The following is a 25,747-nucleotide window of genomic DNA, read 5'->3' on the forward strand; positions in this document are numbered from 1 at the left end:
AGAGAAGAAATTTGCTTAAGACAGGGTTTAGAGCAGAGAGGCTACGGCCTAGAAGACACCAAGTGCAGATAAGAGGCAAATAAAACACCATACCGAAAAATGAGTATTTTAAGTTAAAATCTGTAAATTGAAAGGTGAGGTCCCCACATTCTTCAACCAACTGGCTCCCAGAATCTCGGCTGTCAGGGCTATACTTATAGTATCTTTCTCAAAGGAAACTGATTGGCTTAAGAAAAAAAAAATAGATACTCTCAATTTTCGAGGCCATAAAATCGTTGTATCACTGCCTGATCATCTAATGTGATATCCACCTGTCAAAAGTCCTGCCACACAAAGCTTCCAATCAGCTCTGAATATCTAGGCAAAATGATCAAGTCCTTCTAGGGAAAAGAGAGGCAAATTGTCATCAGCAATTTTATTGAACACTCACTAGGCCAGAAGACACAGAGTAACACGTTTAAGAATCATCTAGGAAAGAAAATGCAATCTAATCCTTAGATTCAAAATCCAGACAAACTGCCCTTCAAATAGAAATGTAATGCAACAAGTAAACACTCAGGGAGTACTGTTCTTATGATTATGAGCCTTATGATTTATGGAATCTACTAAGGAATAAACTTTTTATTTTATGTTTATTTTTTGAGGAAGATTAGCCCCAAGCTAATTACTGCCAATCCTCCTCTTTTTGCTGAGGAAGCCTAGCCCTGAGCTAACGTAGTGCCCATCTTCCTCTACTTTATATGTGGGACGCCTGCCACAGCATGGCGTGCCAAGCAGTGCCATGTCTGCACCTGGGATCCGAACCAGCAAACCCCAGGCCGCCGAGAAGCAGAATGTGCAAACTTAACCACTGCGCCACCGGGCCGGCTCCAGGAATAAACTTTTGAAAAACTAAAATGATTGGAGATGTCAGCATAAAGGCTGGTGAAAGCTTCTATTTAATAAATGACAAAGAAATGTTTGAATTAGAATTATCATTTTTAGCCCTTAACAAAATGGCTATTACATCATAAAAAGAAAGACAACTAGATACTATGTGCATCCTTTGAAAATACCCAACACCAACTATGAAGTATTCTTGTCAACAAAAAACAAAAAGAAGGAGCTAACCTAGTGGCAATGCAGTTAATTTGCGTGCTCTGCTTCAGAGGCCCAGGGTTCACTGGTTCGGATTTTGGGTGTGGACCTACACAGTGCTCATCAAGCCATGCTGTGGCAGGTGCCCCACATATAAAGTAGAGGAAAATAGGCATAGATATTAGCTCAGGGCCAATCTTCCTCAGCAAAAAGAAGAGGACTGGCAGCAGATGTTAGCTCAGGGCTAATCTTCTTCAAAAAAACAAAAAGCCTAAATCCCATCGTGCCTCAAGATTTAACTACCAATTTACAGGAGATACAGGGAACAGAGGAACATGTTAAATATTATAAGAACACAATCAGCAAAAGCCAGGCTGTGGAAAATTCTACCAAAAAACATAGGATGGCACCAAATGGCAAGGGAGAGAGAGAGAAACTTACAGATTAAAACAGACTTAAGAGGCAAATTAATCAAATGCACTGTATGGACCTCCTTTGGATCCTGAGTCAAACAAACTAAAAGAAAAAAATTATGAGACAATCAAGGAAATATGAGCAGACACTGGATGTTTGATGATATTAAGAAATAACTCTTTGTTTTTTAAAGTCAAAATACCAGTGGTATTTCTTTGATAGAAGTTGAAAGAAGATTGATTCTAAAACTTATATGTAAACACAAAAGTCTAAGAACAGCCACGACATTATTGAAGAAGAGAAACAAGATGCAATACGAGCTTAAAAATTAAATTAAGCTCAATAATTCAGTTTGGAATTATTGGAGGCAGCATAAAATGGTTAAGAGCATAAACTAAAGAGCTAGAATGCCAACTAGCTATGTGACCTCAAGAAGTTAACCTTTATATGCTTCAGTTTCTTTATCCACAAAATTGGAAAACGATCTCAATGAAACTGGTGAAGATTAAATAAGTTAATACTTACAAAGTATTTAGAACAGTCTCCAGTGTGAAGTAAGGACTATATGCATGTTTGCTACTGATTCAAGGAAAAGTAAACCAATGGAACAAAAGACAAAGTCCAGAAACAAATCTATTCACACATCTACATCTAAGATGTAATGGACATAGTACCATAGACAAGTGAGAAAAGGATAGCTATTTCAACAAACGGTATGAGGGAATTTACTGTGAAAAAAGCAAAACTGGACCCCAGCCTCAATCATATTAAAAATCGATTCCAAGTAGGATGAAAGATCTAAAAGCGAAAGACAGAATTATATAACTTTCAAAACAGCAAGTGGGGAATACCTTTACGAACCCAGAGAATGAAATAATTTAGAAGACACAAACTTCTCAAACCAAAAGGAAAAGAATGACAAATTCTACTTAATTAAAATTAAGAACTCCTGTTAATCAAGACACCATAATGAGAAGATAACAACCAAACTGAGAGTAACTATTTGAAACATATATAAACTAAGCAAAGAATAATGTACAGAATATTAATGATTTCCTACAAATCAATAAGGAAAAAAATAACCTTTCCCCTAAAATTGATAAATTAAGCCAGGGGTCAGCAAACTACAATTGGTAGGATTAGGTAAGCCTAGTTGTCACACTTTAAGGTAACTGAAAAATATCAAAAGAAGAATAATATTTTGTTACATACGCAAATTATATGAAATTCATATTTTACTATCATAAATAAAATTTTATTAGAAGATAGCCAAACCACTCATTTATGTATTATCTACAGCTGCTTCCACACTACAATAGCAGAGTTGAATAGTTGTAACAAAAACCACATGGCCCACAAAACCTAAAATATTTACAATCTGGCTATTTACAGAAAAAGCTTGCTGATAACCTGAGTCAAACTAATAGGAATTTTGTAGAAGAGCAAGCATAAATAGCCCATAAATATACAAAAAGATGTGCAATTTCGTTAGTAGTAAGAAAAATACAAATGAAACACCATATTACACACTTCAAATTTTCAAAAAATTTAATATCTGATAATTTCAAGCACTGGCACTGAAGAGAAACACCAAATCTCTCTTCCATTTCTTCTGGAGGTACATGTGCCACTAGAAACAGATTCTCTGAAAACGCTTGTATGAGATACATATAAGAATATATGAGAAGACTATACAAGACTAGTTACAGCAGTAGTGTTCATAAAAACAAAAAAGTAGAAACAACTCAAAGATCCATCAATAGACCAATGAATAAATAACCAACGGTATATATTCATACAATACACTACTACACAGTAATAAAAATGAATGAACTAGACCTCCACACATCAATATGGATACATCTCAAAAATATAACATTGAATGAAAAAAGGAACTCAAAAAATAAATAAAATATGATGTCCTTTAATGGGGGGGCAAAATGAAACAATGTGTTATTTAAGGATTCATACATAGTTGGTAAAACTTATTAAAAACACAAAAATCAGGACATTGTTAACTCTGTGAGGAGACAGTAGGACACAGTCAGGTTAGGACATACTGGTAACTTCTGATGTACCTTCTATTACTTGGCTTGAGAACTGGGCATAAAGGTGTTTGTTTTACTGTTGTTCTTTAAATTACATTATATGCTTTTGTGTGTATGCTATATTTCAAGCTAAAATATATGTTTCCAAAACACCACAAAACTGGGTAATATATTGTCTAAGGATGGAAAAATATGTAGTTAAAAACTATAACAAAGAGTAAGGAGGAAAAAAGGCAAGGACATAAAATTTATGCAATATTTTGTATCATCTCAATTTTTATTAAGAAACACAAAGAATAACAGAATCAAAACCACATATGTGCAACAAATTCCAAAAAAGACACATTACTAAAACTGACTAATGAAAAACAAGAAAATTCAATTAGACCTATATCAAGTAAAGAAATGGAATAGTAATTAAGTCTTTTCCCAAAGAAAACCTCAAGGACAGACAGCTTCACTGGTGAATTCCATCAAACAGTTAAGGAAGACATAATACCAATTCTACATAAATCTTTCAGAAAACAGAGGAGCAGAAAATACTCCCAAATCATTTTATGAAGCCAGTATTAGCCTAATACTGAAGACAGAAAAGTAGACAATAGTTAGAAATACTTATGTATCTACCACCCAGAATTAACAAGCATTAATAACTGGATAATTTTTTTTTTAAATTCACTTTTAAAACACTTTTCTATAAAGAAAGTATAAGAAACTAACTTGCAACGATATCTTATTTCATAGGAATGTCAGGATCAGCTAAAATCCTTTCCAGACTATAGCACACATAAATAATCGTATCTGTGTAATGATACCAGGGAAAATGCAGGCGGCTGCTCCACGACAGACTCAAATAGTCTGAGGACTCCAGGCGTCCTTCACCCAACTGTCCAGAAAGCTGAGGGGCTCAATATGTTATTATACCTAAAACCTATTCAGAACACCATAGTGTGTCATATCACAATAATTAGGAAGCTCTGATCTATGGCAAAAACCTTGTCTCTCTGGTTCCTTGACATGTAGAGTGTTACTGAACAAGGTATAGTTTGTTTAAAAATCATGCACATTACGAAAGACGAACTCTATATGACTCCACTTACAGGTGGAAGTTAACATATAGACAAGGAGAACTGATCGGTGGTTACCAGGGAAAAGGGGGGTTGGGGGGAAGGCACAAAGGGTGAAGTGGTGTACCCACAACATGACTAACAATAACGTACAACCGAAATCTCACAAGGTTGTAATCTATCATAATCTTAATTAAAAAAAAAATCATGCACATTACAACACGACTAACAATAATGTACAACTGAAATCTCACAAGGTTGCAAACTATCATAATCTTAATTTAAAAAAGTGAAAAAAAATAAACAACAAAAAAAAAATCATGCACATTGGAATCAAAGTCAAGGAACAGGGAGAGGGAAACGGGGGTGGGGCAAGAAGACAGACGTGAGAAACTTTTCATTTTGTAGCTTTTTGTAAGTTGGATTTTTAACCTTATAGACATATTAAAAACAAAATTACGGATAAAAAAGTAAATGGCTTGGGTTATAATACCAGCTCTAATACTAACTAGTTGATTGACTTTTGGTAGATGCATTTATTTATGTGAGCTTTACTTTCTAGATAGGGTCAATAAAATGGATAGTCTACTACTTATTTTTTTTTGACTATCCCTGAGCTAACATCTGTGCCAATCTTTCTCTATTTTGTATGTGGGATGCTGCCACAGCATGGCTTGATGAGTGGTGTGTTAAGTACACTCCCAAACTCATGAACCCCAGGCCCCCCAAGTGGAGCGTGCAAACTTAGCCACTATGCCACCAGGCTGGCCCCAATAATCTACTTTTTTTTTTTTTTTGAGGAAGATTAGCCCGGAGCTAACTGCTGCCAATCCTCCTCTTTTTGCTGAGGAAGACTGGCCCTAAGCTCACATCCATGCCCATCTTCCTCTACTTTATATGTGGGATGCCTACCACAGCATGGCTTGCCAAGCAGTGCCATGTCCACACCCGGGATCTGAACTGGCGAACCCCAGGCCTCTGAAGTGGAACATGCACACTTAACCGCTGTGCCACTGGGCCAGCCCCAATAATCTACTTCTTCAATGCTCTAATACTACAATTTTTTAAAAAAATAAAAGCAATAGAAGCAAATCAAACCATGGCTTCTGAAAAATTTCTTGTTCCTTATTCCTATGGGCCATGCACCTTTGATGTTTTGGGACTCTTGTTATCTCATGCTAAAAAGCCATAATAAAATATAAGGAATAAGATTTTTATTTAACATAAAAATCAGGTCATCACTATATCTCATCAGTATTACTGGCTAAACCTAGTCATCTATTTCCTTTCTTCCTGTCACACTCCAAACTCTGACTTCCTGACTCAACAAGTACCTCAGCCTTTTCTGATCCTACTTTTGATATTCTCTTCACTCCCTTAAATATACCATCTTACCTAGATGCTCCACTGTTCAAACATTACCTGTCTAACTCTACAACAGTATCTAGTTCAAAAACCTTACTGTCTTACATCCAGTAATAAAATACCTATCCTTCAACCACTGGCCATCCAGTTCAAAGGACTCTCAATATTGTAACTGCTATAGTATTAGTAAGCATCCATGAAATTTATTCAATCTGACTTCATACCCTCTGCTTTTGAAATTTGAAATGCAGTATAAAGTTCAGAGGATTTGAAGAGAAGAGCAAAAGGAAAAAAAGTAAAAAAGGCATTGACAAGCTCCCCCACCCCCAGCATCCCCACAGACCTCACCCCCTGCAACTCTGTTCCAGAAGCATTGCTTAAATCTATTTCTTTTTTTTTTTTTCCAAAACATTGGCAGCTGAGCTAACAACTGCTGCCAATCTTTTTTCTCTTTTTTTTTTATTCTTCTCCCCAAAGCCCCCCAGTACGTAGTTGTATATTCTAGTTGTGAGTGCCTCTGGTTGTGGTATGTGGGATGCCGCCTCATCATGGCCTCATGAGCAATGCCACGTCCAAGCCTAGGATCCAAAACGGTGAAACCCCGGGCCGCCAAAGCGGAGCGCGTGAACTTAACCACTCGGCCACGGGGTCAGCCCCAATTATACCTATTTCATTTACAAGATATTTAAGCCTCATTTTACAAATAAAGAAACAAAATTCAAGATTCAGGGCACACAGCTACTAAGGAGCAGAGCTCCTTAGAACCCATTTACACCTAACTCCAAAACCCATGGACATAACAAGCCACATTGCTAAAATCCAACAACTGTCTCATTTATACCTATGGTCAATCTTAAAGGACAAGCACATTTAATGATGTACTATTAATTAATAGAAACAACTTCCTACCTTTTTGTATACAGCTGTTATATCAGAATCCAAAACAACTATATTCCTTAGCTTTGCATTTATTTCAGTTACTGAAGGCCTCATTATCAACTCAGAATCAAGCCCTAAGGGAATAAAAGAATTATTAAATGACTTCTCTTTCATTTAATAGTTTTGAATTTATTTTTTCTGAAGTTTTATTACCTTCAATCTTAATTTCAGAAATGTTACGTTTCTGATTTTGAATAAAGATCTGTATACTTGATAATTCTGCTAAAATCTGCAAGGTAATAATATCTTCATTCTTGGGTAGTTTTAAAGCTGCAAGAAGAAAAAATCATATTGAAAAACATAGGAAAAACTTTCAGTAGTTAGCTCACTACAGTTATATGTAACTGAACTATGACAACAAATAATAGTAATACAAAAGGAAAACCTGATTTGCAATTCAATTCAAAGCAAGTAGGATGAAATTAGGAATTCTAAAAACAATCAAATCTAATGAAAAGAAAGCCACACAAAAGCAAGCAGACAAAACAAAAAACAGCTCCTAGATGAAGCTAACATTTGAAACTAAGAAATTGCAGTTGGAAAACCATGAATCTTTTCCGATTTACTAGGTGATTCTTGTCATTATCAAACTGCAACTTTTCATTGCTTAAAAAGTACTCTGATTAAAAAATATATACTCTGATTATTATTCAAATTGTTAGTTCTATTTTTCTAATCCAAAACAATGATATTAAATGCATGAATTTTAATCTAAATCAAATACTTCTACTGTATAATCTTCAATTAAAAAGACTGATAGATAAATAAAAGGCATATTGTCTTCAGCAGTAATCACTTTTTCTTACTATTATTTTCTAAAATTAACCTGGCATATAATGACTCTTTCTAGATATTAATCTAAGCAATAGAATTCTAAATCCAATATTCTAAGTTAACAATAAAGCAAGAGCCAAAATTCAATGATCTACTTGGTTAAAAAAATCAAAGTTGAATTTTAAAGAAACATACGTATTTTTCTAATGACCTCTCCTTTGTCTTCAGTCTCCGCAACATACAATGAGGCTGATTTTTCCTCCAATTGTGGTAAGATATTATTAAAATAATTTATTGTATTCAGAAGAGCTTCAGTATGTAAATGAATATCCAAAGAGGAAAAATTCACCTAAAGAACAAAGTAGATTTTAGTAATAGGTCAATAAACATTTGTTTGCCTGCTCTGTATAAGACATTATGCTTTGTGGTATAAAGGATACAGTTTATGATCTTCTGTTTTTACCCTCAAGGATCTTACAGCTCTAGTGATAAAATAATTTTCATAATATATTTACTTAGAAATACAGTATCTAATTAAAACATAAATTGTTCACTCATACCTTAATTAGTTGCACTACATTGTTATAGGTACTTTTCAAGTTGGGTACATTCTTTTCAGCCTATCCAAAGAGAAAAGAATCTGTTAGACTATCTTAGGAAGACATATGTATATTCAATTACATGATGGTCTTAATATACATTTATATAATTTTCCAGCTATTTATATATATAATTATCTAAACAAACAACTGCTTCACCAGAAAAAAAGAAATTTGGTAAGTATAGGACTCTGGTACATGGCAAGTATTCAAAATATTATGTACCATCTCTCTCATTATCAAGGGTGGAAATTTAGGTATTATCAAGTGTGGACAATAATCATTCTGTCATCAACAACTCTGGAAGGTCCTTTGAAGTCTTCCTATATGTGAAAAAAATTGTGACAGAACTGTCCACCAAGTATCCACATATTCTGTGTTATTTTTAGATCTTTACTTTATTAAAGATCTTCAGATCTTTAGATTACTTTTGTAATATAAAAGCTATTTAATGAATAAACAACAAAAATCCTAAAATATCTACATCAATAATAGTAAAAATGGTCTTAAAAGTGGTAAAATGCTCTTTTGGCACTATTCTTATTATAAAGTAATTATTATATCTTACATAATATATATATTACATATATATTATATTAAATAATGTGGCACTTTTATTAAAATAGGTCATAGAAAAACTTATAAATGATGAAATGGATATCATAAATCAATAGGAAAGGAATGGAGTCACTGAAACCAGGAAAATTAGGTAACTTCAGACAACAGTGGGAAATCAAGTGAAAACCTCATCTTGCATCATATACCACAATAAATTCCATAAAGATTAAAAAGTTTATTTCTTTTGGATACCCTAATGGGGGAGAAAAGTCAAACTGCAGGACATTTCTACTTAGAACGTAGGCTTATTATTTTGCTATAAGAAGTGTTTCTAAATCCCAACTATTTGATACTTACGACAAAACAAAAAAAATCTTCCAGTTTTAGGAGTTATAAAGATGACATTAGAATGAAGATGAAACTGAATGTTATTAAATTTACAAAAACTTGAAGATAACATTTCAGCAGAGCACTTACCATAGCAAGCATATAAATGGAACTGCTTACCCTCACATATTCCAGTGTTAACAGATCTTCCATTGTGTTATCCAGTGTTGTAATCAAATAAACTGGTTTCTCATTTGCATCTAAAAATAATTTTAAACATTATTCTTTCATAGGAAAACTAATGGAAAATAAATATAGGCAATATTAATAATTACAGAATTGGAAAAGGAGAATTTCCTCTATCAGTTCTGAGCCTTGGATTCTATCTTGCCCATGTCAGGTCTCTCCTCCTTTATTTTAAACTCTAAAAATTTACCTTCTTCTCACAGTTCTCTTCCCTTCTCTTATGCTACAACCCTAAAGACTCTTACCCTTAAAAACCTAGATAGAAGGTAAGGTAAGAAAAAGTAGCAATCAGTTAAAGAAGAAACAGAACGGTTATTGTATAAAGCCTTTAAAGTATCATCATCAAATTACTTATGGCTCCTAGAAATCAATATTTAGATACTGGAAGAAAGGATAAGAAATCAATCATTGCACTCTTGAGGAAAAAATGAAACATATTACACAGAATCCTCTAGATTTAGAAGCTCATTAGCACTTAAGCCAGACTTCTACTGCAGGCGCTAATCACATTCCAATCCTTAAGAAGGTCCTCACTTTTTCACACATTTATTCATTCATTTAACAACTATTTACTGATCATTTACTTTGTGTAAATGATCTGTGCTATTCATTTCTTCCCACTCCAAGAAAACAGAAGAATATTACAGAAATAGGTGCACTGATGACTGTATATCCTATATTCTGTGTACAAGGGTGTTCTTATACTTTGCTCAAACAAAAAATAAACATAAAAATTTAAAATTGCTATAATACTTCTGGATTACTGGAGAACACTATCAAGTTGGTTCACTTTTCTTTCCAATTACCAAAGCAAACTATTTCTTGATGTAAAAAGCATAATGAAACAAAACTCCATTATCTGGTTTATATGATGGTTTACTCAGCTGGAGATTATCATAACACAATCCACCACACTCAAGTTCTCAAGGGCTACAGAACAAGTGTAGAGCATGGAACTAAAATGTATAGTCATATCCAATGACTGAGCTTGAAGGCTGCAATACTTAATTTGCTTCCCAAAATACAAAGATCATATTTAATCCAGGGATCAAAAAAAAAGGGTAGTTTTCATGACACTACCTAAGTGACCTCTCTGCCTAGGAATGAGATCCCAGAGAAGATGGACTTCTTAAATCCTTGGGATGTATATAAGCATATTCTCTACTTTTCTTAATTCCCACAGATAGAAGCTGGATTTCAATTTTCACTTTTAGTTTAGTTCTGTAACTCCCTTATTTTCAGTATCTCAATTTATTGGGGGAAAAATCCTAAATGAGTTCAGAGTATTCACGAGACGGCTTCAATTTAATACTTGAATAACTTATAAACATTAAAAAGTGAATAATAAAAAAAAACCAGATTCTAGGATAGCCAAAAGTAAAGTATTTTTATACACATGTAAGCAGAACACATTTACGTGGTCTCAAAAATAAAGGTAAACCACTACTATCTTTAATCTAAAAAAAAAACTTTCAAGCCAACTATATCAATAATCACTTTGAATGTCAATGGTCTAAATGCACCAAGTAAAAGACAGAGATTGCCAGAGTGGATCAAAAAAACAAGACCCAACTATATACTGTCTACAAGAAACTCACTTCAAATACAAAGAAACATACAGATAGACAGTAAATGGATGGAGAAAAATATATCATGCTAACACTAATAAAAAGAAAGCAGGGATAGCTATATTAATTTTCACACAGAGCAGACCAAAGCAAGGAAAGTTATCAAGGACAAAGAAAGGCATCACATAATGATAAAGAGGTCAATTCTCCATGAAGACATAACAATCCTTAAGGTGTATGCATCTACCAACAGAGCGTCAAAATACGTGAGGCAAAAACTCATATTACTTTAAGGAGAAGTTGATGGACCCATTATCATAGTCGAAGACTTCAACACCCCTGTATAAGAAATGAACAGATCCAGCAGACAAAAAATCATTAAGAACATAGTTGCACTTAATAACACCATCAATCAACTAGACATAATGGACATCTATAGACTACTTCATCCAATAATAGCAGAATACACCTTTTTCTTAAGTTCATATGGAATATTCACCAAGATAGACCACATTTTGGGTCATAAAACGCATCTTAAAAATTTAAAAAAGCAGAAATCATACAATGTCTGTGGCTCACACTACAATGTAATTAAACTAAAAATGAGTAACAGAAAGAAAGTTGGAAAATCCTAAATTTCTAGAGAATATACAACACACTTCTAAATAACACATGGGTCAAAGAAGAAATCTCAAGAGAAATTAAAAATTGTTTGGAACTAAATGAAGACACCTAATCAAAATTTGTGGGCTGTAGTGAAAGCAGTACTTAGAGGCAAACATAGCATTGAATCCATATATTTAGAAAGAAGACCTAAAATCAGTAATCGAAGTTTCCACCTTGGGAACTAGAAGAAGAAGAGCAAAATAAATCCAAAGTAAGCAAAAGAAAAGAAACAATAAAAACTAGATAAGAAATCAGTGAAATTGAAAATAGGAAATCAATGGAGGAAATCATTGAAAACAAAAGCTGGTTCTTAGGAAAGATCAATAAAATCGACAAGTTTCTAGCCAGGCTAATTAAGAAAAAAAACAGAGAAGACACAAATTACTAATACCAGAAATCAAACAGAGATCATCACTATAGATCCTATGGAAATTAAAAGGATGATAAAGGAGTACTATGAACAACCCTATGCCTGCAAATTTGATAATTTCAATGAAATGAAGCAATTCCTTCAAAGATAGAATCTGCTAAAACTCACACAAGAAACAGAATATCTGAATAGGTTTATATCTATTAAAGAAATTGAATTAATAATTAATAACCTTCCAAAACAGAAAGCACTAGATGCATACAGGTTCACTAGTGAATTCTACCAAACATTTAAGGAAGAAATTATACCAATTCTCTACAATCTGTTTCAGAGAATATAAACAAAGGGAATATTTCCTAACTCATTCTATGAAGCCAGAATTACCCTAATATCAAAACCACAAAGAGACATTACAAAAAAAAAAAGAAGAAACAAAAGAAAACTACAGGCCAGTAACTCACTAACACAGATGTAAAAATCCTCAACAAAATACTAGCAAATTGAATCCAACAATGTATAAAAAAATTATACACCATGACCAAGTAGAATTTATACCAAGATGCAAGACTGGTTCAATATTCAAAAATCAACTGATGCAATCCATCACAATCTATAGGCTAAAGAAGAAAAATCATATGACCATACAAATAGATGTAGAAAAAGCATTTGACAATATCCAACATCTATTCATGATAAAAACTTTCAGTAAGCTGGGAGTAAAGAACTTCCTCAACTTTTATCAATATCTTCAAAAAACCCACAGCTAACATCACACTTAATGGTGAGAAACTCAAAGCTTTCTCACTAAGAAACTAGGTTTTCAAAATTGTACTGGAAGTCTTAGCAAATGTAATAAGGCAAAAAAAGAAAAAGAAAAAGTATACATACTGAGAACAGACATAAAACTGTCTTTGTTCACAGATGACATGATTGTCTATGTACAAAATCTGAAAGAATCAACAAAGAAGCTCCTGGAACTAATAAGCCATTAGATCAAGATCGCAGGATATAAGTTTAAGATAAAGTCAACTACTTTCCTATATGCCAAAAATATACAAGTGAAATATGAAATGAAAAACACAATACCATTTACATTAGCACCCCCAAAATGTAATACTTAGGTATAAACCTCACAAAATATGAATAAGACTTATTTGAGAAAAACTACAAAACTCTAAATGAAGATATATTCCATAGTCATGGATAGGAAGAATCAATACTGTCAAGATGTCAGTTCTTCTCAACCTGATCTATAGATTCAATGCATCCCAAACAAAATGCCAGGAATGAATTCATGAATATTGACAAACTGATTCTAAACTTTACAGGGAGAGGCAAAAGACCCCCGAACAGCTAACACAATATTAAAGAAGAACAAATTTGGAGGATTGATGCTACCTGACTTCAAGACTTACTACAAAGCTACAACAAGCAAGACACTGAGGTATCAACGAAATAGACAAATACATCAATGGAACAAAATAAAGAGCCCAGGAACAGACCTCCATAAATATAGTCAACTGATCATGGACAAAGCAGCAAAGGCAGTACAATGGAGTAAACTTTTTCCAACAAAAGTTGATACAAGAAATGAACACCCACATGCAAAAAAAATGAATCTAGACACAGACCTTTCACTGATCACAAAAATCAATTCAAAATGGACCACAGATCTACATGTAAAATGCAAAACTATAAAACTTCAAGATGATAACACAGGAGAATATCTAGATGTCCTTGAATTTGGCAATGACTTTTTAGATACAACATCAAAAGTATGATCCATAAAAGTAAGAACTGATAAACTGGACTTTATTAAAATTAAAAATTCTGCTAAGGAAACTGTCAAGAGAATAAAAAGGCCAAAGACTAGGAAAGAATATTTGCAGAAGACACATCTGATAAAGGACTGTTATCCAAAAATACAAAGAACTCTTAAAATTCAACAAGAAAACGAACACCACAATTAAAAAAACAGGGCAAAGACCTTAACAGACACCTCACCAAAGATATATAGAAGCCAAACAAACATATGAAAAGATGCTCTACATCATGTCATCAGGGAAATGTAAATTAAAACAACTAGATATCACTACACACTTTATTAGAATGCCCCAAATCCAGGACACTAACACCAAATACTGGTGAAAATGTGGAGCAACAGGAACTCTCATTCATTGCTGATGAGAATGCTAAATGGTATAGCCACTTTGGAAGACAATTTGATGAGTTCTTAGAAAACTAAACATACCCTTAACATATGACCCAACAATTGTGCTCCTTGGTATTTACCCAAAGGAGCCGAAAACGTATGTCCACATAAAAACCTGTATACAGATGTTTATTGCACCTTTATTCAGAACTGGCAAAACCTGGAAGCAACCAAGATGCCCTGCAGTAGGTGAATGGATAAAGAAACTGTGATACAACATGCAATGGAAGATTATTCAGCACTAACAAGAAACAAGCTATCAAGTCATGAAAACATATGGAGATAAATACATATTACTAACTGAAAGAAGCCAGTCTCAAAATACATACTGTATGATTCCAACTACATGAGATTCTGGAAAAGGCAAAACTATAGACACAGTAAAAAGATCAGTGGTTGCTGGGGGTTGGGGGAGGAAGGGAAAGGATGAATAGGTGGAGCACAACGGATTCTTAGTGTAGTGAAACTACTTTGTATGATACTATAATGCTGGAAACATGTTGTTATATATTTGTCCAAAAAAACCCTAGAATGCACAACACCAAGTTGAACTCTAATATAATAAACTATGGACTTTGGGTACAATGTGTCAATACAGCTTCATCAACTGCAACAAATACACCACTCTGGTGGGGAATACTGATAATGGAAGAGGCTGTGCATGTGTAGGTGCAGTGGGTATATGGGCAATCTTTGTACCAGCCAATCAATTGTGCTGTGAATCAAAATCTTCTCTAAAAATAGTCTATTAAAAAAATTTTAATGGTATCTGTACTCATGTATAATGTCCTTATGCCACAAAGGAGTTTAATGAAATTAAACTGAATAGTTTGTCTTTTCTTTTTAAAATCGAGGTATACCTGACATAAAATTACATTAATTTCAGGTGTACAACCTAATGATTCGACATTGGTATATACTGCAAAGTGATCACCACAATAAATTTAGTTAACATCTGTCCTCACACATAGTTAAAATTTTTTTTTCTTATGATGAGGACTTTTAAGATTTACTCTCTTAGCAACTTTCAAATAAGCAATTCAGTAGTATTAACTATAGTTACCAAGCTGTACTTCACATCCCCATGACTTATTTTATAACTGGAAGTTTGCTTTGGACCCCCTTTGCCCATTTTGCTTACCTCCCCATCCCCTAACCCCTGGCAATCAACAAGCTGTTCTCTGTATCTATCAGCTTAGTTGTTTTAATTTTAGGCTTTTTTTTTCCATTCCACATATAAATGAGATCATACACTATTTGCCTTTCTCTGACTATTTCTCTTACCATAATGCCCTCAAGGTCCATCTACATTGTTGCAAATGACAAGATTTCATTCATTTTTATGGCTGAATACTATTCCACTGTATATATACCACATCTTCTTTATCCATTCACCCACTGACGGACACTTAGGTTGTTTCCATATCTTGGCTATTGTAAATAATGCTGTTAACAAACATGGAGGTGAATATATCTTCTCAAGTTAGTACTTTTGTTTTCTTTGGATAAATATCCAGAGGTAGAATTACTGGACCATATTGTAGTTTTATTTTTAATTTTTTGAGGAACCTCCATACTGTTTTCCATAATGTCTGTACCAATTTACATTCCCAACAACAGTGCACAAAGGTTCCCTTTTCACCTCATCCTCACCAACATTTGTTATTTCTTATCTTTTTGACAATAGAAATTCTAGCAGGTGTGAGGTGATAACTCCTTGTGGTTTTGATTTGCCTCTCCCTGATGATTAGTGATGTTGAGCATGTTTTCATGTACCTGTTGGCCATACGTATACCTACTTTGGAAAAATGTCTATTCAGATCCTCTGTCCATTTGTTAATCAGATTGTTCATTTTTTTGGCTTTTGAGTTATAAGAGTTCTTTATATATTTTGGGTATTAACCTGTTATCACATATATGATTTGCAAATATTTTCTCCCATTCAGTAGGTTACTTTTCCATTTTGTTGATGATTTCTTTTGCTGTGCAGAAGCTTTTTAGATTGACACAGGCCCACTTGTTTATTTTTGCTTTTGTTGCCTTTGCTTTTGAAGTCAGATCCAAAAAAATAACTGCCAAGACTGATGTCAAGGAGCATGCCACCTAAGTTTTCTTCTAGGAGTTTTAAGGTTTTAGGTCTTACAATTCAAGTCTTTAACCCACTTTGAGTTAATTTTTGTTTATGGTGTAAGAGAGAAGTCCACTTTCACTTTTCCACATGTGGCCGTCCAGTGTTCCCAGCACCATTTGTTGAAAAGACTGTCCTTTCCTCATTGTATATTCTTGGTTCTTTTGTCATAAGTTGACTATATATGCATAGGTTTATTACTGGACTTTATATTCTGTTCCAGTGATCTATGTGTCTGCTTTTATGCCAATACCATACTGTTTTGAATACTACAGCTTTGTAATAGAGTTTGAAATCAGGGAGCATGATGCCTCCAGCTTTGTTTTTCTTTCTCAAGATTGCTTTGGCCACTCAGGGTCTTTTATGGTTCCATACAAATTCTAGGATTTTTTTTTTCATTTCTGTAAAAAATGCCATTGGAAATTTCATAGGGATTGCATTGAATCTGTAGATTACTTTGGGTAGTATGGACATTTTGAGAGTATTAATTCTTCCAATTCATGAGCACAGAATATCCTTCCATCTATTTGTATCTTCTTCAATTTCTTTCATCAATGTCTTATAGTTTTCAGTGTACAGGTCTTTCACCTCCTTGATTAAATTTGTTCCTAGGTATTCTATTCTTTTTGATGCAGTTGTAAATAGGACTGTTAATTTCTCATTCTAATAGTTCATAATTAGTGTACAGAAATGCAACAGATTTTTGTACAACTTGACTGAATTCATTGATTAGTTCCAACAGTTTTTTGGTGGAGTCTTTAGGGTTTGTATACATAATGTCATGTCATCTGCAAATAGTGACAGTTTTACTATTTGGGTCAATGAAGAATTACTGCAAATAGTGCCAGTTTTACTACTGAGTGAACAAGGAAATCAAAAAGAAATTTAAAAATACCTTGAGACAAATGAAATTGAAAATACAACATACAAAATTCATGGAATGCAGAAAAAGCAGTTCAAAGAGGGAAGAGCATAGCAATGCCTGCCTGCCTCAAGAAAGAAGAAACATCACAAATAAACAACCTAACTTTAGATCTCAAGAACCTAGAAAAAAGAAGAAAAAGCCCAAGTTAGTAAAAAGAAATAACAAAGATCAGCGAAGAAATAAATGAAATAGAGGCTAAAAGACAACAGTAAAGATCAATGAAACTAAGAGCTGATTCTTTGAAAAGATAAACAAAATTGACACACTTTAGGACTCACCAAGAAAGAAAAGAGAGGTCTCAAATAAAATCAGAAATGAAAGAGGAGATGTTACAACTGATACCACAGAAATACCAAAGATCACGAGAGTACAAACTATTACACACTAACGAACTATGCAACCTAGAAGAAATGGATAAAGAAACATACAACCTTCAAACATGGAATCATCAAGAAACAGAAAATCTGAATAGACCAATTACTTGTAAGAGATTGAATCAGTAATCAAAAACCTCCCAACAAACTAAAGTCCAGGACCAGATAGCTTCACTGGTGAATTCTACCAAACATTCAAACAAGAATTAATACCAATCCTTCTGAAACTCTTCTAAAAATAAAAGAGAAAGAAACACTTCCAAACTCATTTTAGGAGGCCAGCATCACCCTGACACCAAAACCAGATAAGGATGTCACAAGAAAAGAAAATTACAGGCCAATATCCCTAAGATACATACATGCAAAACTCCTCAACAAAATATTAGCAAACTGAATTGAACACCATATTAAAAGGATCATACACTATGATCAAGTGGGATTCACCTGAAAAATGCTAAGGATGGCTCAACCATAAATCAATGTGATACACCACACTAACAAAATGAAAGATAAAAAATCACATGATCATCTAAATAGATGCAGAAAAAGCACTTGACAAATTCAACATCCATTTTTGATAAAAACTCTCAACAAAGTGGGTATAGAGGGATCGTACCTCAACATAATAAAGGCCATGTATGACAAGCCTAGAGCTAGCATTGTACTCAACAGTAAAAAGCTGAAAGCTTTTCCTCTAAGATCAGAAACAAGACAAGGATGCCCACTCCTGCCACTTCTACACAACGTAGTACTGGAAGCTCTAGCTGGAGCAATTAGGTAAGAAAAACAAATAAAAGATATCCAAGTTGGAAACAGTTTGTCTTAATCATTCCACCAACCATTCAGAATTATTTTTCAAGGAAAAGTCCAAAAACGTAAAGGAAGAAATATAAATAATACCCTCCTAAATGCCTAACACAGCAAATGGAAGTATTTTCTAAGGTATCATATAATTTGCCTATTACGATTCTGGTACATAAAGTGTTTGCAGTAGGCAGAATAATGCCATGCCCTTTCCCCTACAAGGATGTCCATGCTCTAATTCTCCAAAGCCTGAGACTATGTTACTTCACATGGCAAAAGGTGACTAAGGTTAAGAGGAAATTATCCTGGGTTGTCCAAATGTAACCAATTTAATCACCTTAGTTTTTGAGAGTGGAAGCAAAAGGCAGAAGAAAAGGTTAGAGAGATGACAGCATGAGAATGATCTGACATCCCATGCTGGTTCTGAGATATAGGGGACAATGTGTAAGGACCTAGAGAGGCGTCTAAGAGCTAAGGCCAGGCCTCACCTAATAGACAGCAAGGAAACAGACTTAAATCACATTGAATTAAATTCTTCCAACACAACTCCTTGAGTGAGCAAGGGAACAGGTCTTCCCCTAGAGCCTCCAAGGAGGAGCTCCTGTTGATATCCTGATTTCTGCCTGCTGAGACCTGTGTCAGCTTTCTGATCTACAGAACTTTAAGATAATAAATTTGTGTTGTTTTAAGATACTAAGTTTGTGGTAATTGTAACAGTATTGACGAATTCAGTGTTGTAGTATATAGTTAAGTAGATTTAAAATTAAACCATGACTATTTTATTTTCCGTAATGAAAAAAATTATCTTCATTTTATCTCTGGTCTACCCCCCTAGATTACCAAGTATACAGTTGAAGACTAATTCATAATATACTACTTCTTTGAGAATTTTTTAGCAAATATACTGATTTAAAGCCTAGAGAATTTAAAACTCACTAGTAGATAGTCAAACAATACAACTAATTTATTTATTTGAAAAAAAATAGAGATTCTTACCAAAGTATTTTGGGCATTTTAAGCAGAACTCTTTCAAAAAGGCATTTGCTTTCAAATCAAATGTTCTAAGCTCAATTTCTGTGCCCAATCCTAAGACATCAATTTCTACCACAGGCAGTTCACAATCTCCAACAAGGTGACAAAACTGAATCAAAACCTGGAGAAGAAAAAAAAAAGAAACCACCACTACGTAAGAAAAAAAACTGTTTATGTAGATGGTAGTTATATATGGATATATGAGGTATACATATGATATAAATGATATGTATTAAAATTTAGGAGAGATTTTTATATGCACACACACATACAACTTCACACACAGTACAATTATTTTCAATAAATATGTATTGAATAAACACAATATATCATCTAAATGCCTAATTAAAACAGTTCTTCAGAGTTATTTTTCATCTATTTTTCTGTTTTGTCTATACCTATATTATGTGTAGCACCTGAGGGTGGTGGTAGTACAAGTAATAAAACCTGGTGTATCACCTCCTACCTCTCCATCAAATACTCATATTTAAAAACAAAAACTCATGGAAGTTCTGTAAATTAAGAAGTTAAATGTTCAAGATCGTTGGCAAAGTCCAGGGAGATGGATTGAAAAATACAGCCTTCAACATCATAATTAAGGGAAATAATCTTCAAAGAAAGAGAAAGAAGAATCACACAGCAATATCTGGATTCACGTTTAAACAGGATAAAAACAACAGTGCCTATTAGTAATGAGACTATATAAATAAGCTGTGAATAGCAGAAATGTCCAACAGTTTAAATCAGCAACATTAATTTTACCACTGTACATACCTCTGGCACCTCAAATCTTATTTTATACTGAGTCATATTTTTTGAACAAGTCGTCTTTGGAAGCTTTTTCTGTTGATAACTTTTAACTGTAGTTGGAGGTTGAAGAGGTTCCTCCAAGGGACTACACGGTGCATCAAAAAATTCTTCCTCAGAATCTACATATCATAGAATATCGTTTAAGTAGATAATTAAAATGATTACTTTAATAACATTTTAATAATTTTTTTGAAATAAATATGAACACTAAAACACTAAGTCTATTTCAAATATCAAACATAAAGATGAGAAAATAAATAGAAAAGAATAAAGAGATTCTATCTGAGCAAATAACATTCTGGATGACAAAAAAGTGTAGAAAAGTACAAGATGCAATTGTCAGCTTAATGAACATCATCTTTTAAAATCATTAGTCTATCTAAAAATTGCTAAAGAAAATTTTATAGCAAATGTCAATGCCAACAATTACATCCACCATCCATACTCAAAGGAACACACTAACATGCTCACTCTACCTGGAAAGCAAAACAGGACTTAGTTACAAACTCCGCAATATTAAAAGCAGAAAGCAGTCCTTGGAGTTTGAATGAAGAAACTGAGATTTAGTATCAGTTTCTAGAAAATAAATTTTCAGAATTTGCTATTAGAAAGGATCCAGAAACTAGTAAAACCACTAAAAGAAGGTTTAAAGCAAACTAAAACCATCTGAAGTATATCCCTAATGCCCTAAGATCGAATTTAAGGTAGATGATCTCGCAAACAAAACCTCTTAGCCCACCTCCGCTCCCTGATCACCACACACGAAGGAAAAGCTTCCCTAGAAAACCAAGTATCCACATGGTAATTTCTGTGATTTAACATTTAACAATTTTAAAAGTCTTAAAAGTAAAGAAATACATTTATTTTTTCTTTCCAGTGTGGAGAAGAGAAAGCAGATATTTGAAATCAAAATATTTAGCAGTTTTCATGTGTGAATGTAGGAATTAAAGCTTGATTTTTTCCATTAATAACAAAAAAGGAAAATATAAAAAGTTAAAAAAAATTTTTTTTACCATAACCAAATTCTCCAAATGGCTGACATTTAATAATACATTAAATGTAAAAGTAAAAGTAACACATTATAAATTGGACATCTACAAAGTTTCATGGGGTCTATTGGCTCACAGCAGGATAAAGATGATTAACTTACTAGCAGTCCTTGTGATTATGAGTTCAACTTTTATATATCAAAAAATCCCAGCACAAAAGCAACTTTAAGAAACATCCAAATTATGTTGTTTTAAAGGAATTTTAGTAAAAATTTACAAATATCTGCTACTGTCTGAAATTTTTATATGGTCTCAAAATGAAAATTATTTTCATAATATATTTATAATAAGGAAAATTTCCTAAAGTAGTTTCATTTTACCATCTTCAACACATGGAATTTCCAAGACAGGAAACATTTTCTGTGAAATCTGTGATGTTCCCAAAGAAACGGATCTTTGCATCTGAAAGAAAGGAAGTCACTGTCAATTAGCACAAAGATTTTTATTGGAAATTCTATAACAATTTTGACCAAAACAAACAAAAACCTTAATTTGAATTAACTGAGAAAAAATCCAATCTTAGATTTAGACTAGAAATTTAAATTAGAAAAGTAAACTGTAAAATGTAGATTTAAAGAAGTGGTTTCACAATTTCAAGACAACATAAATTGTGGAACTGTTATAATAATTTCCTTGTTGATAGGCTTTGAGTAGGAAGAGATCTGAAATCCATCTTAACTCAATGTCTTACTAAATAACGAAGCCACCTCCAGGACATCCATGAGAAACAACCAAAGGTTCAACATTTAAAGCTTCCAGAGTAAAGGATCTTGTAGTTTTATTTTTAATTTTTTAAAGATATTTTAGTAAATTCACTTTTTTACTGTTTTGGGAAATACAGCATACAAAAAATACATAATACAGTTAAGAAAGTAATGACAAAAGCCACTCCTCAATCTTTCACCCAGGCCAAGAAACAAAACAATGCGATACCCTTATCTAGAAGCATTTATGCACTCCTCTTTGATCACAATCCTTATACCTGATCATATTCTTGATTTTATTTACTTGTTTTTAACCTCCTATGAATGATTCTCTAGATAATACATTGTTAACCTCTGTTTCTTTCTAAACTGTAGAAAAAGGCAATGTGTCATGTGTTTTCCTGTGACATTCTTCTAGGAAACAAGCTTTAAATTTTACCCATATTGATCACTCATTCTCACTGCTATACTGTATTGCAATGATGAATAAACCACTACTTATTTGTCCACTACATTGTTGGTAAATATTCATATTGTGTATAGATTTTTGCTTTTGCTCACAGTGCCACGATAAGCATCCTTGAACACACCTCCAGGTACTCATACGCAAGATTTTCCATGGTGTATATATCAAAGAGTGGAAATACATATGTTCACCTTACTAAGTACTATCAAACTGTTTCTACACGTGGTCGCAACACATTACACTAATGTCAACAGATTAGAGTTGCTATGGCTCCATATCCTCACGAATGCTTAGTGTTTACAGATATCTTAAATTTTGTCACTCTTGCTAGAAATTTCACCTTAGTTTTAAGGAGAATTTCACAAATGTGTAATAACTACACGTCACATCATAGGTTCATGGGTTGTGTGTGTCCTTCTCTAAATCCTGTCCATTTTGGGAAAACATTTTTATTGAAATATAACCTACTACACAAAGTAAGTATAAACTTCAATAAATTTTCAAGAACAAAACATATTCATGCACCCAAAATCCACATCCAGGAATAGAACATTACCAGCAACTCAGAAGCCTCTCTCACGCTCCTCACAATCATCAGGCAAAACCCCCAAAAGTAACAACTATGCTGGCCTAATTTCAATTTTTAATGTTCTGAAATTTTTTATGTCTACATTTCTGAAAGAATGGGTTCTTTTGCACCTTGCTGACGAGTAATAAAATCTAACACCTTTTCACATGTCTGCTCATTTCTTATTGGGCTCTTGGTCACCTTAAATATTTTAGATAAAGTTTCCTGTAAATTATATGTGTTACAAATATTTTTCCCAATTGGATGGCTTGCCTTTTGCATTCTTAAGTGTCTTTAAAAACGCAGAAAATTTTCATTTTCATGAAGTGTAATTTATTTTTCTTCTATATTTGTGCTTTTTTGTCCCAAGATCTCTCTCCCTACCACAAGTACTCAAAGATTTTCTATTATGTATTTATTTTGTTAAAGAGCATTTACACTTAGGTCTCTGTTCCATTTCAAGTTAAATTCTGTGTATGGCAAGAGGTACGGGTTGATGTTCATTTTTTTCCCCCACATGGAAATTTAGTTATTTCAGAACCATTTGTTGAAAGGACTATCCTTCCCCCACTTAGTTGGGTCGACACCCTTGTAAGAAATCAAATATATATTAACTATATATTCTACTGTGGATTTATTTCTTAACTCTTTTCTGATTTATAGATCTATATGTCTATTCTTATGTCAGTACATCACTTCCTTGAATAAAGCAGCCTCTAAAATAAACTCTGAAATCAAGATTTAGAAATCTTTCAACATTATTCTTATCCAAAATTTTCTGGTAATATGTATCCTTTGCACTTCCATATATACTTTATAATAAACTTGTCAATTTTTAGAAGAAAAATCTGGTATTTTGATTGCAATAGTGAGAAATCTACCAAGTTTGGAGAGAATCGCCATCTTGACAAAGTCAGTCCTCCAATCTTTGACTATGTATATCATCATTTAGGTCTTCTTTAATTTTTTTCAGAAACGTTTTGAAGTTTTAGGTATACAAGTCTTAATACTTCTCTTGTTAAGTTTTTCCTAAGTATTTAACATTTTTAATGCTATTATGAATGGAATATTTTTCTTAATTTCATTTAGGGAAACAACTAGTTATTTACATTGATAATGTTTCCTGTAACCTTGCTAAATTTGTTTACTGTAACTAGTGGTATTTATACATTCCTTAGAGCTTTCTGAATAAATGATCACGTCATCTGCAATAAAAATAGTTTTACTTTTTCTCTTCCATTTCATCTTTATTTTTCTTGGCTTACTGCATAGGCTAGAACCTCCATATGAATTTCAATAGAGGTGGTGAGAAAAGGTATTCTTGCAATATTCTTGATCTCACAGGGAAAGAATTCAGTCTTTCAAAGTAGGTATGATACTAGATATAGGTTTATCCAAGATGTCCTCTACCAGATTGAAGAGGCTCCTTTTTATTTCCATTTTAAGAGTTTTTATCACAAATCATTGTTGGGTTCTGTCAACATTTTTTCCTCTTCTACTGAGATGATCATATACTTTTCCTCCTTTACTCTGTGAATATGCCTAACAACATTGATTAGTGAACCATTTTTGCTTCCCTAGGGTAAATGCTTTTGATCACAGTGTATTATACTTTTTAAATATCATACTATTTTGGCTCTAATATTTGTTGAGGATTTTTGCATCTGTGTTAATGAACATATAGGTCTGTAGTTTTCTTTCCTCATAATTCCTTTCTCTGGTTATAATAGCAGGATACTGCATGCAAAGAAGTAAGAAAGTATGGTGCATACACAGAAGAAATTAGCAGAAACAGTTCAGGAGGAAGCACAGGCACTGGACTTATTGAAAGAAAATTTCAAATAAACTTAATATGCTCAGACAGCTAAAAAGAACCATGGAGAAAGAGCTAAAGAAAAGTAGAAGAATAATGTCACAAATATAAAATATCAATAAGGAGATATAAATTAGAAAAAGAAATACAACAAATTCTAGCCCTGAACAGTATAACTGAGAATAATTAGAGAATTTCAATTGAAGATTTGAGCTAGCAGAAGAATCAGTGGACATGAAGATAGGTCAACCAAAATTTTCAAAAAGAAAAGAGTAAAGAAAGGTGAACACAATCTAAGGGATCTGTGGGACACCATCAAGTGAATCAATATACACATTATGAGAATTCCAGAAGAAGAGAAGGAGAAAGGGGCAGAAAGAATACCTGAAAAAATAATAGCCGAAAGTATCCCCCGACTGGATGAAAGATACAAATCTAATAACCTCAAGAAGTTCAATGAACTCAAAGTAACATACACTCAAAGAGAGCCACACCAAAACATGCTGTAATCAAACTGCTGAAAGATAGAGAGAAACTTGAAAGCAACGAGAGAAGCTAGTCACCACATACTAAAAATCCTCAATAAATTAACAGCTAATTTCTCATCAGAAATTATGGGGGTCAAATGGTAATAGAATAACATATTTAAAGTGCTGAAAGAAAAAAAAAGTCAACCAAGAATTCTGTATCTGGCAAGTACATTAAAACAGAAGAAAAATTTCAAATCAATAACCTCATTTTCTACCTCAAGGAGCTAGAAAATGAAGATCAAAATTAGCCAAAAGCTAGCAAAGGTAAAGAAATATAAAGATTACAGCAGAGACAAATGATAGTGAACAGAAAA

General features: G+C 33.3%; 1 protein-coding gene across 4 annotated transcripts in view; it reads right to left on the reverse strand.

The window, feature by feature from the left end:
• The window catches only part of VPS13A (vacuolar protein sorting 13 homolog A), a 232,063-nt gene that overhangs the window by 119,773 nt on the left and 86,543 nt on the right, over positions 1-25,747 (reverse strand). For all 4 annotated transcript variants that reach the window (XR_006889118.1, XR_006889119.1, XM_046664752.1 and 1 more), the window contains exons 24-31: positions 21,673-21,754; positions 20,268-20,422; positions 19,458-19,614; positions 9,349-9,428; positions 8,245-8,304; positions 7,880-8,033; positions 7,064-7,180; positions 6,881-6,984 (exon numbers count right to left, since the gene is read on the reverse strand). Coding sequence is in view for 2 of the 4 variants with exons in the window: in XM_046664752.1 (XP_046520708.1) it covers positions 6,881-6,984; positions 7,064-7,180; positions 7,880-8,033; positions 8,245-8,304; positions 9,349-9,428; positions 19,458-19,614; positions 20,268-20,422; positions 21,673-21,754 (909 nt within the window). In the remaining 2 variants the exon portion in view is untranslated. The remainder of the gene's footprint in view (positions 1-6,880; positions 6,985-7,063; positions 7,181-7,879; positions 8,034-8,244; positions 8,305-9,348; positions 9,429-19,457; positions 19,615-20,267; positions 20,423-21,672; positions 21,755-25,747) is intronic.

The sequence above is a fragment of the Equus quagga genome, chromosome 6, assembly GCF_021613505.1.
Source record: "Equus quagga isolate Etosha38 chromosome 6, UCLA_HA_Equagga_1.0, whole genome shotgun sequence".
NCBI classification, from domain to species: Eukaryota; Metazoa; Chordata; class Mammalia; order Perissodactyla; family Equidae; genus Equus; species Equus quagga.